We start from the raw sequence: 15806 nt of genomic DNA on the forward strand, positions 1-15806 counted from the left end.
AACGGGGAAGGGGGAAGGGATTTAGGGAAAGTCGCGCATTGGGTGGTGGGGGTTGTTTCCAGGGGAGAGGGGAAGGGGGAAGGGAATCTCCACACCGCCGCCGCTGCTCCTCGCCGCCACGGTTGCTTCCTTGCCGTTGCTCCTTTCTTCCTCAGCACACACTCACACTAACGACAAGAGAGGAGAGAGCAGAGGGAGAGAGAAAGAGAAGAGAGGGGATTCGCACACACTCCACACCACCGTCGCCACCACTGTCGCAGCTCTTTGCCTCTTTTCACGTGATCTGCCACCACCACCGCAGCTCTCCTCCTCTAGCGATTCGCAGTTTACCGCCGCAACCCCTCCTCCCTCACACCGTCGCAGCCCTTCCTCCCCCACCACCGCCGTAGCCCTTTCCCTCGTGATTCGCAGAGCACCTGCTCTACCTCGAGGTCCCTGTAGTGTTATTTCAATTTTTTATTTTTTCTTTAATTTTTCAGATTTAAAGGAAGGTGTTTTGCTTCTGTTTATTCCATTGTTGTTGTTGTTGTTGATGTTTCTGGTTGCATCTGTTTATTCCTTTTATTCCATTGTTGTTGTTGATGCTTTGGTTGCTTCTGCTTCTGTTTTTAGTTTTGCTTCTGGTTATACTTTTGTTGTTGCTCTAATTCCGTTATCCATTGTTATTGTTGTTATTGTTCTTCTGGTTGTGGTTGTTTGATTGTTGTTATTCTGCTTCTACTTTCTACTTCTGTCTGCTTCTGTTTCTGCATTTGCTTCTGCCTTGTGCACTTTTGCTTCTGGTTGATTTTTGGAAAGAAGAGGGGAGGGGTATTTTCGTCCAAAGAACGATTTTAAAATTAATTCAAACCTTCGAGACTATTTTATAGCGAAAAAAAGGCCAAAAAAGAAATAAGCTTTCGGCCTCTACGTTAGGGACCAAAATTCTACTTAACCCTGTTTGGGAATTATATTAAATCTAAAAAAATAAACTAATTTACTTTCTTGTCAAACTTCTGCTGTCTATTTAATCTAACATTAGAAACCTAAATTAGGTATACCTAAATTCTTAAACAACTTCTAATCTAGTTAATCACTACTCTAACTAAGCATTGTTAATCACTATTTCACCGTGCATTTTGTACTTTTAAAATTCTAGCAAAACACTAAACCATTACTCTAACTACCATTTATAGTTTAAAAATCTCAATTGCGCATATAACAAAATTATAAGTGACTTAAAATAAAAAACTATTATTTATATTTTATAGATATTCAATTTCGAAAGCTAAGCTCTTCATAGATGGAACCAGCAATATGGACAACGCCGTCTAATTGATAGATACGGTTTGGGTTGTCTTCCATTTCCATAGTGTTAATCCCACGGGTTTTTTGCCGCAAATTTTCTTTGGAAGGGGGTGGGATTTGGTGAAATGTAATTCGAAGCTAGTGGATTCGATTTACCACTAGCTTTCATTCAATGTAAATCGAAGTAAGTCCATTCGATTAACTAGTGCTTAATTCGAATCCACTCAATTCGAATTACTAGGGGCAAAAACCGTGTGTGTAATTCGAAGCTAATGGTTTTGATTTACTATGGATAGACTTCAAAATCAACTAAATCAAATCTAATGATCTATTCATAATCCTAGTAGAGTAGTAGTTCGAATTTGATTGATTCGATTTACATAAAAGTGTCTATGAGGGCATGCACGTAACGTTTTATGCTTTAGGGGATCCATGTAATTTTGTGATTCAAAGGGTTTATTAATGTGCTTTGCCTTATATTTAATATTATACATCTTGGTTGGTTGAGTACGGAAAACCAAAGATTTTTTATCATTCCAAAACGACGCCGTTTTTACCCAATTTTCATTGTATCTTGCATAATCCTAACATTCATCGTACTCTTCTTCTTCATCTTCTCCTTCCTCCTCTTCAACTCCAAGATCAATCTATGGTGTAATTGTCACTCGTGTCGCACCTTTCTCAACATGTCATGGACCACATCCTTCTTAAATCTCTATGACTGGTACATCCAGCTCCACGTCTTCGATAACAGCATCACCTCTAATCCCAACAACGTCTACCACATCTTCAAAACCAAATTCCACAACTACCCCAAGGGAACGCTTTTTTTCACTCTCCGGCAAGCAATATAGATTGTTGGACATTAGGACATTGTGAGAAGATTCTCCTTCGACATATTCAAATTTTCATTTGGAATGGATCCTGAGTGCTTCATTCCTTCATTCCTGGAGTCCAATCTGGCAAATAGCATCGCCCTCGCATCCAAGCTATCAATACAGCGAGTAATGTCGCCGTCATCGCTCATATGAAAACTGAAGTGATTACTGAACATTGGTTCGGAGAAGAAGCTGAAGGAAGCAAGGTTGCGAAAATCAAACCGGTCAATAAATTAATAGAGTGACTGGTTCAATGATTGAGAAGTTCAACTGGTATTCAACTGATTTAATTAAATATAAAATAAAATTATTAAAAATTTAATATACAAATTTCAAATATTCAAATTTAATAATTTTTAATGTTTTATACAAAGTGTAACATGAAAAATTGAAAACATATCACTGGTTGTCATTTTAAGCTAAAAAAGAATAACATAAATAAAAAATAAATAAATAAATAAATAAAAAGAAGCTATTCTAAGCTCTGGTAATTTTCTTCGGCTTCAAAGGCTCCATCTCCGTTCAGTGAAAAATTCTCTTTAAGTGGCTTCAGTACAGTTATATTCAAAATCAATTCAATTTTTCATGCTTAAAGATTATTAGCATTAATAATACTTAAAAATTAATTCCTTCTTAAAAATTTGTATTGTGAAGAATGAAAACTTTAATATAATCATAGAATTTCAAAGGAATCAAGTATATTATATATGTGGATTAGATTTTCTGCAGATACCAAACTGAAGTTCCATCTTTAGCAATGTCTATATTAACAAATAAAAATCATAAACAATTAAACAATGGCTACTATCGGATACCTTGTGCACTCTTCGAAATCTCCAACCCCTCTTTGGATCCACAACCTGTAGTTCTAGATCAGGCTTGCTACCAAAAAAATCATCAAATTCATCATCGAGTTCTTTGTTCTTTCCATCTTCATTAACCCTATCATTTAAGCCCTCTTCGTTGTCACTTTTAGTTAAGAATGTTGAGTACCACTGTGTTCCTGTCGGCATCATTCCAAATGCTGAAAAAAAAAAAGAATAAAAATCACAGTTAAACATAATCTTAAGCAGCAAGTCAGTTTTTTCAGAAATACCAAAATAATATAACCATCCTGTGTAATTCTACGACAACAGCAGAAGAGGGTCGTTCATGGAGGGAGAGAGAACACAGACTCGACGACGGCGGAAGAGACAAGGACAGAGACGACGACGCGACGAGGACAGGTTCGGGCTCAGCGATGAGTACTGAGACAGCGACAGCAGCTCCGAACCGATCTTCTGGCGACGCAATGAGAGGAGCAAACCTTCGAGAGGCGAGGAAGGCAACCACTGTTGTCACTGGCGGCGCCGATAGTGATGGGTGCGATGGTAGCTGCTTTGCTTTGGTAATTTTCTCTGAGGCTTTGATAGGGTTAGGGTTCTTCAAGGAGGGAGTTTTTTATTCTGAGAAAGAAAAAAAGAAGTAGGGATCCGTGTTCTACTTCAGCTTTTTTTTTGTGTTTTTCGAGAAAACGACGCCGTTTTGAGGGATGGGGGCAGCGAACTGGGACTTTAAAAAACCCAGTTGGTTCATTCGGTTCATCAGTTAACTGCCGGTTTGATCAATTTTTTAACTTATTTTTTGCAAGACGGTTTCCAAGGTCAATCGAACTGGCTAGAGAACTGATTCCCGGTTAACCCGGTCAAACCAGCCGGTCCGATCTGATTTTTAGAACCATGGAAGGAAGCGATCGGAGGGGTGGATAATGTGGCGATGGAGATTATAGGGCAGAGGAGGAGGGAGATGGCGATGACGACGACGACGGCATGTCTTAACAAACCAGACTTGCGGAATAGATTCATAAGATCCATCGAAGACGACAAGTACTTGAGAGACATAGTCATTAGTTTACTGAGTTTGAATTGGTTGAGAACAAGTTGATGATTTTTCTTCTTGTAAACATTGAAGTTGCAGAGTGTGTATTGTGTAGTTTGAAGTTGCAGTGTTAGACTGTTAGGGTTGTGCGAGATACGATAGAAATTGGAGGAGAACGGCATCGTTTTCGAACAGAAGGGTCAGGGACCATTTTGTCCGCCGTTAGAGTTGCCAGGGACCATTTTGTTCTCCGCTAGAATTGACAGTTTCAAAGGACCTAAGTGACTGATGGGGTTAGAGACCAATCGAGTAATTAATTTTAATTGGAAACTAAAATTTCTTGTTCGAAATTCTTTAGAGACCAAAATGAGTAAATACTCTTGATAATTTGATCAACTTTAGAGCAAAGAAGTTGGTGAAAATCTCATTTTTGATATAAATGAACTAAATTGGTTATTATTTATGAATGATAACACTATTTAAATTTGTGGGTATCTATTATGTTTCTATTCGACTGAAGCATATAATTATTCAATCTGACATAGGATGAATTTTTTATTAAAAAAATGTTAAATATCATTAGATTATTTTATTGAATTTAGTATCGTATATTAGCGGGTGATTAAATTGATAAATTAGTCAGATCAAATTACTACCGGTAAATTTTTATTTTTGACGATAAATTCATTAGTGATTAAAGAAAACAAAAAAAAAAAAAAATACAAAAGATAGAATGAAATTTATTTAAATCTAATTAGTGAAATGTTATTTTAATAACACACAATACATTATCATCAAATTTATCTATGGATAAACTTGTCCTAAATTCAAAATATACACCCTTCCCCTAATACCTCTACAATTCATAAACTCATATCTACATCATACCCTTCCCAAAATCAATTACATCCTACCATTTCGAACACCCAGGAGATCCATCTAAATCAATTCCCCGTCCTAATACTTCTTGAATACTTTACCTTTGAGTCAAGACTAATTAATTTTACAATTTTTCATTAAAAATATTGATTCCTTGACATTGCCAAAAATGTTAATTCCTTGACATTGTCATACAATTATATTGAAAAAAACCAATTCGTTCTACTTCATGGTGATTGAAACAAACAACTGAAACTTTGTTGACATAATAATGATTGGTTTTACATATGACGTGGAACTTGCTCTTCCATACTAGAGCTTTAATATGGTAGGCAGCTTAATATGGTTGAGAATGATTGATAATAAGACAGCCAACCTAAGAATGGAACACCAAAGGGGAAAGGACCATATTAGTGTTCATTCACACCGGCAGTATGTACATTAAATCAACTCAAAGGATCAATAAAGGGGGAATCAAAACTAGCAACCCTCATAGTCATTAGCAAAAGCTGTCACAATGTGTAGTGAACAAATTAAAGCGCGTTCAAAACATAGTTCGCCTGCCAGAGTGCCAGAGGAATTAATACCTTGCATAGTTGCATGCTATCTAACAAATTAACAATACAGATTACAGAATACTTTAGCCAACATTCAAACTGCTATCAAAACCACCCAACTCATTCCCAAACACGCCCTTCCCTTCTGCATTCTTCATTCCAATGGAGAACAAGTCAAAAGTTAGGTGAAATTATACTCTCTCTGGGACTTAAACAATCGGTTTATGTAATACTTCTTAATATGTAATAAATAAGGAATAGTTGATGTGATATTAACCATCTTATCTACACACAAAAAATCAATCACTTATATAAAATATATATTAAAAGACAAAATACGTAATAAAAATAAGTTAAATAACATATATATGAATTGGAGATTGATTTTTGGTATGTATATAATATTGTATATAATAACGTTGTAGATAATAGAAGTCCATGTAATTTATTTATAAGTATGTAAAGAGTTAGAGTAAATATCAACATTACTCTTTTATTTTGGACTAATATGTCCTTTTATCTTATTTTATTTGATTTAAATGACAATGTCTAATTTAGTATAATTTAACAGATAAAATGAAATGAATTTTTAATGAAAAAATAAAGATAAAGAATCATTAAAATTAATTAATTATTTTAATGGTGGATTAGTTTTTTTTTTAATTTTTATTTCACATTTTTTTTCCGTGTCACACATTTCATTTTTGGCGAGATTCAGATTGTTTCTTAGGAATATGAAAAATAGGCCCAACCCGTTTTTTATGGCCCATATTTCTCATTAATGTTTTTGTTGGTTCCCAATTCCAATCCATTGCCCATTTCCTGAATCCATAACAAAAACAAAAAGAGAAAACCCTAAAACCTAAACCCTTTTCCAGTTGCTGTTCTCTGTAGCAGTGCAGCCACAATGAGATTGGAGAAGTGTTGGTTTTGTTCCTCAACCGTATATCCTGGTCATGGAATCCAGTTCGTTCGTAATGATGCCAAGGTACAAGTCAAAGTTTCAATTCTATGAATTTCTTATACAATCAATTCACTAGAGAAACCATAAGTTAACTCCTCGTTTTGTTGCGCAGATTTTTCGATTTTGTAGGTCTAAATGCCATAAGAACTTTAAAATGAAGAGGAACCCTCGTAAGGTCAAATGGACCAAGGCATATCGAAGAGTGCATGGAAAGGATATGACTCAGGTCAATTATTACTATTTATTATCAAATTTTATCTTTGATTTTTTTTTTTTATATATCTTGTTTTATTTATCGTTGTATGCTTAGGGTTTCAGAGTTATTGTGCTATTGTTTCAGGATTCAACGTTTGAATTCGAGAGGAAGCGGAACAAACCTGAGAGATATGACAGGAACCTTGCTGAGAATGTGCTTAAGGCCATTCCTAAGATTGATAAAATCAGGGTCACCAGAGAGGAGAGACACCATAAGAATAGGTCCTTTCTTGAATCTTCTATTATTATGTATATAGTGTGGATTTGTGGAACCTTGGTTTCTATGGAAAATGTCTTTAATTTTTTTAACTCTAGTCAATAAAGAATAAACTGAATCAAATGAAACTTTATTGAAGAGCTTCGTAAATGTCTTTAATGTGGTTGTTTGTTGATGTTTTGCGGCGACTTTTGCAGGATGAAGGGAAACAAGGTGAAGGTGCAGAGGGAGGCTACGAAGGAGTTGGAGCAGGGTATCAGTTTGGTCAAAGCTCCTTTGGCCCTTCAGCAGGATCCGTCTCTCACTTTACCAAAGATCAAAGTCACGGTTTCCCAACAGCAATCACAGCAGAATCGACCTATGGAAGAGTGATTCGTTTGGCAATGCTCGCCTTATTTTGTTCCGGTTTGATATTTGCGGCCGGATTAGTGGCCTTCTGAGGTCCAAATTACTAGTGTTAGTTTACTTGAGAGATGATTCATGTCATGTTGTGAATGTTATGGTTTTGAAAGAGAGTTTTGGGGTGAGCTTTTTGTAATGTAAACATTGAATGTGATACATTGTGAGACATAGTTATATAAAGCATATCAGAATGGTGTGTCTGCTTGGGCATAGCATATATTCAATCCAAGTTAAGATTTAAGAACTGTGATCATCTTATGGTTCCAAATTGCTTAGCAGGAGCAGCCCTTGCTGCTCTATGGGCAAATGAGTTCTCACTGAAGTGAGATTAAACAACATTAAGTAACGGTTATTCCCTTCCTTTCAAATTAGTATTCATGAAGCATGTACTTCAAAATCTGATAAACTATTCCTGCGAATTCAGGTAAATTTTCTACTCCGATAAGACTTAAAAGTACACTGTAAGATGTCTTTAAATTTTGAGATGTATAGGCTTCCCCCTTCTAACATATATATGAATCAAAGTGGGATGGAATTGAGTTTGTGAGTTATTCTTGTTATCGTTAGATAATAAATATTTTTCGATATTTGCTACAGGTCGAGAAGCAGTGAGATAATAAATATTATCATTATGTGATGGAATTTATAGTGTACAAATTTCACAACTCAATTGAACTGGTTTTCAATGGCTGAAATTACTGTCATGTGCTGACTAGAAGCAATGAGTCATTTTTTATATTTTCTCTTTCATCAAAAGTACTACGAGTTTTTTGTTTTTAGTCAGGAAAGTGTTACGAGGTTTTTTCTTTTGGTCAGGGAAAGTATTACGAGTTTGATTATTCAGCTCGATTTTATTGGGCCGAATCTGTTTTGTTATGGGCCGAATAGAATGCTCTCCATGATTCAAAACTGGGCTGGGCCCATTTTGATCGATTGTTTGTGAGGGTTTTGCAGAGGGTTTTAGGGTTTCCATTCGAGGAGAAAGCCTTGAAAAAAATGGCTTCAATGGCAGCAAGAAGATCCAGCAGCACAATCGTGCGAACCATCTGTAGAGCCACCGCGAAATCGACGGCAGGGAGGTCATCATCCTCGTCCTTCCCTTTGCGCGATTCCAATCTCGGTTTTCGGCATAATAACAACCGTATCGCTCCGGCGAGGTTCTCGCTCCTCCGAAGAGAATTGAGCTCCTTGAAGCCATTGCACACAGCCATTGCTTCATCTTACCTTGTTTCCAAGCTTCCCACCGAAGCTACCACCTCCTCACAAGGTATCTCTCTCCCTCTCTCTTTTCATTTTTGGTTTTCACTTTTGGCATTGCACATTTGCACATTCCATTTGCAATAGTCATGTTTATGATTGACGATGTTGCTGTTGTTTTCTCATTTGATAATTCGTATTGTTGCTTCCGATAAGCTTGAATAACCTCAACAAGCATTCTATTAAACGATTTTGATGCTCAAGGTTATGGTAGAGTTTTGAAAATGTAAACAATGCAATTGGCAGTAGGGATGGCAAAATTCCCGAGACGCGGGGATCCCTGCGGGGACTGCCCCGAATGGGGATCCGATTGTGGGGAATTTTCCCTGTGGGGATGGGGATGGGGGACAAAATTCCCCCGAAGCAGGCGCGGGACCCGAGCGGGGATCCCCGCCCCGTCCCCACTATTCCCCGAAATTTATTAATTCCTTAAATTATCTTTAATAGTTTATTCTCATATATGTTTTTTAGTCATTTCTCACACATACATATATATATATACCCAAAACTCCTAATCTTTATTTGCATAATCCTTCTTCAATTCAGAGATCCCTAAGGCTGTCTATACTCCATCCAACCTCTCTGCAGCCACCCCCTCGTCACCCTCTCACCGCATCGTCACACCTCACCATGCCATCATCCTTACCGCGTCGTAATTTCTATTTGCGGCGTTCCTTTTCGTAACTCTACCGTCGTGTTCATTCTCCTCTCTATTGCCGCATCTCCCACCTCGTTCATTGCTTTTTCCTTTGACCCGTCGTTGCGTCCCTCCATTGCATTATTTCGAAAGAAGTCACCATCGTATCATTTAGACTTTTTGTATAAAATATTGCAGTTTTTGTATAAGATAGATACTTGTAGCTCTATTCATATGGAAATTAATAATTAGTTAGAACTATTATGTAGATGGGGAATGGGGTCCCCGCGGGGAATGGGGCCCTGTGGGGAATGGGGATGGGGAGCAATATTCCCCCACGGCGTGGAATGGGGCGGGGATGGGGAGCAAATCTGAGGGCGGGGATGGGGAGCAGGGAGGCATCCCCCGCCCCCGCCCTGCCCCATTGACATCCCTAATTGGCAGCTTGGATTTTGATCCAGTGGTTTTCCTTTGAGATTCACTTACCTGCGTATTATCCAGCTACATTAATTTATGAATGGACCAAAAAAGTCTGAATGACTTATCAGTAGAGAATGTAGGAAGTAATAAAGAAAAGAGAGACAATGGAAACCCTTTTTTTGTGGGAGAAGGCAACAAATTAGAGTCTCTGATTCGCCTATTTCTGTGGTGCTTTCAGCGCTGTACGTTGCCGAAACAATTTGGAGCTGAGATTCTGGCATTGGCCCTTGATTTCTGAGGTTTATGCATTCAGATGTTCCTATATTTTCAATGAACAAGAAATAATTCAGTTTTGGTGGGAACTAACTTGTTGATCGGAGACCATAGCTTGAGGGCCAGGGATCATACTAGTGTGTAGGCATAAGCTTGTGTCTTGAGAAATATGGGATTTGTTTTATTTGTTTTTGGGGCATCTGACATACTTGTTTGCATTTGTTTATGACAGGGAGGTTTGCTAACTATGTCAGTCCAATCTAATAAAGGATGATGCATAAACTGACGAGGGTTCATCTTGTTGAATTCCTTGAAAGCTGGGTTACTTTTGAGGCTCTTTCATTGAGAATTTGGAAATTTCAGATTTCTTGACTATAAGTGCTGAGCAGGTTTGCTTCTTTGAGTAGTTAGTAGCCTCTGCCTGCCTCTGACATGTATGTAAATTTGTAACTTTTGATAAGTCAAATGTTGTTTTGTGTTTGTTATACTTTGTATACTGTCATTGAAATAATATCATGCGAATTATTTGAGATTAAGTTTTGATGTAAAGATTAGATCGCATATGACCAACAAACAATAACAATGGGACAAATAGAAGTGTGTTATACATGCAAGTGAAGTAAACATGAGAGGTCATTTCACTCACACTCATCCGTGACCTGTGATCTGTGTAGATCATGTTTTGTGGGGAAATTGTTGATTAGCTTGTTCATGGCTTCTTTCTGTAGTCTTGATTCTTACAATGTCTTGCTAAGTTGCCTAATGTAGCTATCCATTTCTTTATTGATCTGTCCTTTAAAGCTCTTGCTAGCATAGATTGAATCTTAAAGTCACCTTAGTTGGGATTTTGGAGGAAAAAGGCAAGGGAAGGAAACATGGATGGGAGGGCGTATAAAATTTGACACTAAAAATCTTCCATTTCCCTCCCCTCTCCTCTAGAATCCGAAATCTCTCCTCTAGAATCCGAAATCGCAAACAACCCCATCAGGGGTAAGGAATTGTGGATTTTGGAGGAGAAGGGATGGCTTGTAGTCCAACTGTCTAAGTCACTGCCGGATTCTTTTTTTTTTTTTTTCTTTAAAGATAATAGAATGTTTTGATGCACAACACATTAATTTTGGTGCATAACACACAAATTTTAGTACACAAAATTTTTTAATATTGACATTCAACCAATAAAATACGCACAATACATAAATTTTTGTGAACAACACAAAAATTTTGTTGCATAGCATAGAATTTTTTATGTGCAGCATAAAAATTTTTGAAGGATTACATACCCAAAAAATTGACTCACCCAAATAACAAAATACATTCACAACAAAAATTTGTGATATATGCAAATATTTGTGTGTTATATACAAAAAAATATATACTATACATGAAAATTTGTATGCTATATCAATAACTTTGTGTTATGTGTAAAATTTTATTTTTTATATTTTAAAAATTTATGTGTTATATCAAAAATTTTTTGTGTTTTTTAATAAAAAATTGTGTACCGCAGAAAATGCCGAAATATATATATATACATACACGTATTTTTTTTACTGAATTTTACACCAACTTAATTAGATTTAGAAAAAAAAGGATAAATAGGTTCTTGATCTTTTGATCTGCAGATATTGAAGTCCTCGATAATTTGAAAATACATTTAAGTCTGTGACTTTTTCAAAATCTGAACATATCGATCTCTCATGTTCATTTTGATTTGTCAGACTTAACGAAAAAATCAAACATGACTTCCATTGTATGAACCTGGTTGACACGAATGCACAAATGTACACGTGAAAATTTTTTTAAAATTAAACAAATTAAACTCGAAAATTAATATGTCCAAATTTTAAAAAAATAAATAAGTTAAATATATTTTTAAATTTTCACATACTTAAACGTCAGCAAATAAAAAAGTTCAGAGATGGATATGTTCTTTTCTATTATATTTATTAGAAAAAGACTTTAAGACTCGCTCCTTAATTTTGCACCCTGAACAAGTAGTGGCTGATGCATATTGATTTTGTGGCACCTCTGCTGACAAGACTCTGAATGGTTGATATGATTGGTCAATCCGAAGCCACATAAGATCCATATGCGTCACCTCGGCCTCCTACTGCCCCGTCCACCAATGTCCTTTCTTACGAACCAAAACTTCATAAACATTAACGCCTGAACTGAACTGAACCTACCCAACCAAGACCAACCATATTCAACTTTACCTCAGCCAAATACTCATAGTTCTTATATCCATACTCTCTTCCTCTGTGTCTTTCTTATAGATCTGAGACCTCGTGACCAAGTCTCTAATTCAAATAAAGTCAACAATGAACTCCGGAATGACTATTATGATGCTGTTGGTGTTTTCTTGCTTGACCACACTTTTTGTTGTGCTGCCTCAAGCTGAGGCCGTGTGGTTAACAATTCCGAGTTCGGGAACTAAGTGTATCTCCGAGGAAATCCAATCAAACGTCGTCGTTTTAGCTGATTACTATGTTATTCCTGGTGAGGGTCATCACCATCTTCCTGGTATTTCTGCCAAGGTAATTTCTGTTTTTACTCTTTCTGAGACAGATTGATTCTTTTTTTCCGTGTAAACATTTTTTGAAGGTAGTCAAAGATAATCTATTATCCATCGCGTACGATGAATTTCTCACTCAAATGAATCCTAGTCAATGATAAATCATGGAAGAATAGCTGTTACCTGCTAGCGTAGTTTTAGATTAAGGTTAGGGTTACAGTTGCAGTTGCCATATGGAAAATTGGAGAAAATGTACATAAATCGAAATGACCACAATTATAGCTTCAATTTAGGGGCTGTTTCTCAATTGGGGTATTGGAGTGAGAGGGAAAAAAAAAAGCTTTTAGTATTAATTTTAACGCTGTATGACTGTAAATTATTCTTTTCCTTTCCTCTCTTCTAAAATCCCAACTTGGAAACAAGTTGCAATCAACTTTGTTGCTGAAGACAACGCAACCGCAATTTGTTAAGGACATTGAACACTGAAATTTTATAGATGTCTGATCTAGCTTGTTGCAAATGCATAGCTATTGAAGACTTGAGGTCTTTGCTGTTTTAAAATCTAAATTAATTGCTAATAATTTGTTTATTTCACAGGTAACGTCTCCTTATGGAAATAATCTTCACCAGAAAGAAAATGTGACACAAGGTCAGTTTGCATTTACAACTGCGGAAGGTGGGAATTATGTGGCGTGCTTCTGGATGGATGGTCATCATCAAGAAGGTGTATCTCTCGGCATTGAATGGAAAACTGGAATTTCGGCCAAGGATTGGGAATCTGTTGCAAAGAAAGAAAAGATTGAGGTAAGCTGAAGGAAAAAAACAAAATCCAAAATAGTTATTATTTCATTGCTAGAATGATAGGCAATTTACGTTGATCACTCATGATGTTGGAAATACATCTTGATTCCCCTCTATTTCTTCAAGCGACATCAAAGGGAAATTAGTTTTATATTTATAGGGGTGTTTTGTTTTATGTAACAAAATACAATGGTTTCAACTTTCACGTGAGTATTACCTAAATTGCAGTTGTAACCAATGTATGTTCTTAGAAATAGAGTTAAATTATGTGTTCTTATTTTTAACTGTTGGATACATAAGTAATCCTTGATAGTTTGACTTATCAAAATTGATACCGTTCATGCTCTGTTATTTCCCCTGTAATTTATAAATTTAGTATTCTAAGTTTGTAATGCTGTTATTATTTTAATTTTGTTTTAGGGTGTTGAACTTGAGCTGATGAAACTTGAGGGAGCAGTGCAAGCTATCCATCAGTATCTAATTTATTTGAAGGATAAGTAAGTCTCTTCCTCTTAAATCTTAATAGTGAATGATAGCCTCTATGTTAGGTTAGAGTTTGATTTAACCAGTTAATTTCGGCATGCATTATTCTAGGTGGGGACATGAGTTAGGAAAACTACGTTTCCTCTATAATACCTTTGAAACTAAGTTGATCAATGGTATATTTAAGTAAGCATATTGCTCATAGAAACTAACATTGTAATGCGGAAATGCAATTTTGACAATAGCACTCTATAACTCACCAAATTCATGAACCACTTTGAGGTATCTAATATTTCAAAGACCAAATTGACGTATGTATGAGCATGACGTTTCGATGACCATTTTGGACAGTAATTCTTACAATTTATTATTAGAAGTAGACTTTTGACCTTTTTAGAAAGCTGAATTTTGTGGTGGCTATTATTTTTGTTGATATGATTACTATGAAATTTTGACAATATTTAAAATGTATAGCTAAAATTGAAGTCACACACTTTCTTCCAATTTCGCTACAGTTTTTTAATTTGATCATACTTTTTCTTTTCATTTTATTTTCAAATAAAAAAAATATTGTCAAATAGTAGCAAAGTGTGATATTTATTTTGGTTATCCTTTTTAAGTCTTGTCAAAACTTCGGAACTACCATAACTTCCATATGGATAGCCATCATAGCATTCAGCTTTTAGAAATCCTTCTTAGATGTAAACTTTTTGTCTATCTGAATATCTTCCTATAAAATGAAACTTGTAAATAATAGAATCATGGAGTCTGAACCAGGCTTTTAAACAAGCAAGGGCTTAAGAAAGTTTATGCGAGATAATAGACTTTGGCTTGCCTCAGAGGATTGCAATACGGGCTAGGTTCAATTAAGCCGAAGATCAACCTAGCTCAGACTATTTTCACTCCTAGGCAACGGCAAGAATGTTGAGAAATAGATTCAAGATGGCGAGTGCTGTGTTCATGAGGCAATTTAGCTTGAAAATTTGGTTCAGCTCAAAGTTAGTTGTTAGGTTAAAAATTTGGGTAGGGTTTCTTTAATACTTTGGGTTGGCTGGAAGTGGAACTAACACTGAATTATTATAAACCTTTACAAGTATCAATTTCAACAAAACAGCTCACTCCAGAATAGTTAGCTATGTAGTTCGTTTGGTATTATTAGGCATTTAGCCCCCCTTATTGATAAAAAAATATTTTCAACAAAATTATTAATAAATTTTAAAAATTTTATGCTTTAACTACATAACTGTAACCATTATGATTGATTAATGCATGTGCATTATTGTATGACTTGCTTTCTGGGACTATTTTACAGGGAAGCAAATATGAGGCAAGTTAGTGAAAGAACAAATGCAAGAGTTGCTTGGTTTAGCATCATGTCTCTTGGTGTGTGCATCATGGCGGCGGCACTGCAGCTGTGGTACCTGAAGCGCTTCTTTCGGAAGAAGAAGCTCATATAGATATCTTAACTTTGTCATGTTATTGCTTTGTTAGGAGACTCTTGTCGTCCTTAACACAACTGTGTTCCTCCATTTTAGAGAATCTACCAGGACTAGGATTTTTCCGGCTCTGTATAGTGTCATAACACTGGCAAGTGTTACGGCTGCTCTCGATGACGGCTAGCCAGCCTGCCGGCTCAACCTGTCAACCATGCAAATACCCCTGAACCAAATATATTGGCGATCATTGAATGGCAGATCTATATCAATTCTATGTCACTAAATCTTTGATCTGTCATTACATTTAAAGATATGGATCAGGGTAGATTTGACTGCCTATTAAAAAGTTGCACTAGGATCCAATTTTCACCTCAGAGTGAGATGTGGTTTAAGAATCTCATAGTGCATGTGACTGGGTGTTTGAGTAGTGTTCTTATGACTGAAGAAAACTTTAATTACAACTAGTGTAAGCCCGGGTCAAAAATATTATTTCAATATAAAAATTTATTAGTACCTATCCATTAATATAAAAATTATATTCTAATTTATAAGTATAATTTAAATAATTAAGGTTAGTTTTTAAATTCCTAAACATTATTAAGCATATTTATAAAATACAAATACTATTATGTATCCTAATATATTGTGTGTCATTTTAAATGTTAATATTTTAGTAGAAAAATAGTGA

The 15806-nt window shown here is 35.9% G+C and overlaps 3 protein-coding genes across 3 annotated transcripts; all 3 read left to right on the forward strand.

Moving 5' to 3' along the window:
* Positions 1–6288: 6288 nt before the first annotated feature.
* On the forward strand, positions 6289–7525 carry LOC107612983 (putative ribosome biogenesis protein RLP24). The gene is made up of 4 exons (XM_016314795.3): positions 6289–6446; positions 6535–6648; positions 6763–6899; positions 7092–7525. Exons 1-4 carry the CDS (start codon positions 6366–6368, stop codon positions 7264–7266), a joined length of 507 nt encoding a protein of 168 aa, XP_016170281.1. The 5' UTR covers positions 6289–6365; the 3' UTR covers positions 7267–7525.
* Positions 7526–8251: 726 nt separating this feature from the next.
* Positions 8252–10419, forward strand: LOC107612984 (PPR containing protein). Its single transcript, XM_016314796.3, has 2 exons — positions 8252–8563; positions 10116–10419. Exons 1-2 carry the CDS (start codon positions 8293–8295, stop codon positions 10145–10147), a joined length of 303 nt encoding a protein of 100 aa, XP_016170282.1. The 5' UTR covers positions 8252–8292; the 3' UTR covers positions 10148–10419.
* A 1421-nt stretch (positions 10420–11840) lies between these two features.
* LOC107612982 (transmembrane emp24 domain-containing protein p24delta3) lies at positions 11841–15402 on the forward strand. Its single transcript, XM_016314794.3, has 4 exons — positions 11841–12420; positions 12996–13202; positions 13620–13696; positions 14995–15402. The coding sequence occupies exons 1-4, from the start codon at positions 12205–12207 to the stop codon at positions 15137–15139; spliced, it is 645 nt and encodes a 214-aa protein (XP_016170280.1). The 5' UTR covers positions 11841–12204; the 3' UTR covers positions 15140–15402.
* Positions 15403–15806: the final 404 nt, after the last annotated feature.

The sequence above is a fragment of the Arachis ipaensis genome, chromosome B8 (genome assembly GCF_059453495.1).
Source record: "Arachis ipaensis isolate K30076 ecotype BB chromosome B8, ASM5945349v1, whole genome shotgun sequence".
NCBI classification, from domain to species: Eukaryota; Viridiplantae; Streptophyta; class Magnoliopsida; order Fabales; family Fabaceae; genus Arachis; species Arachis ipaensis.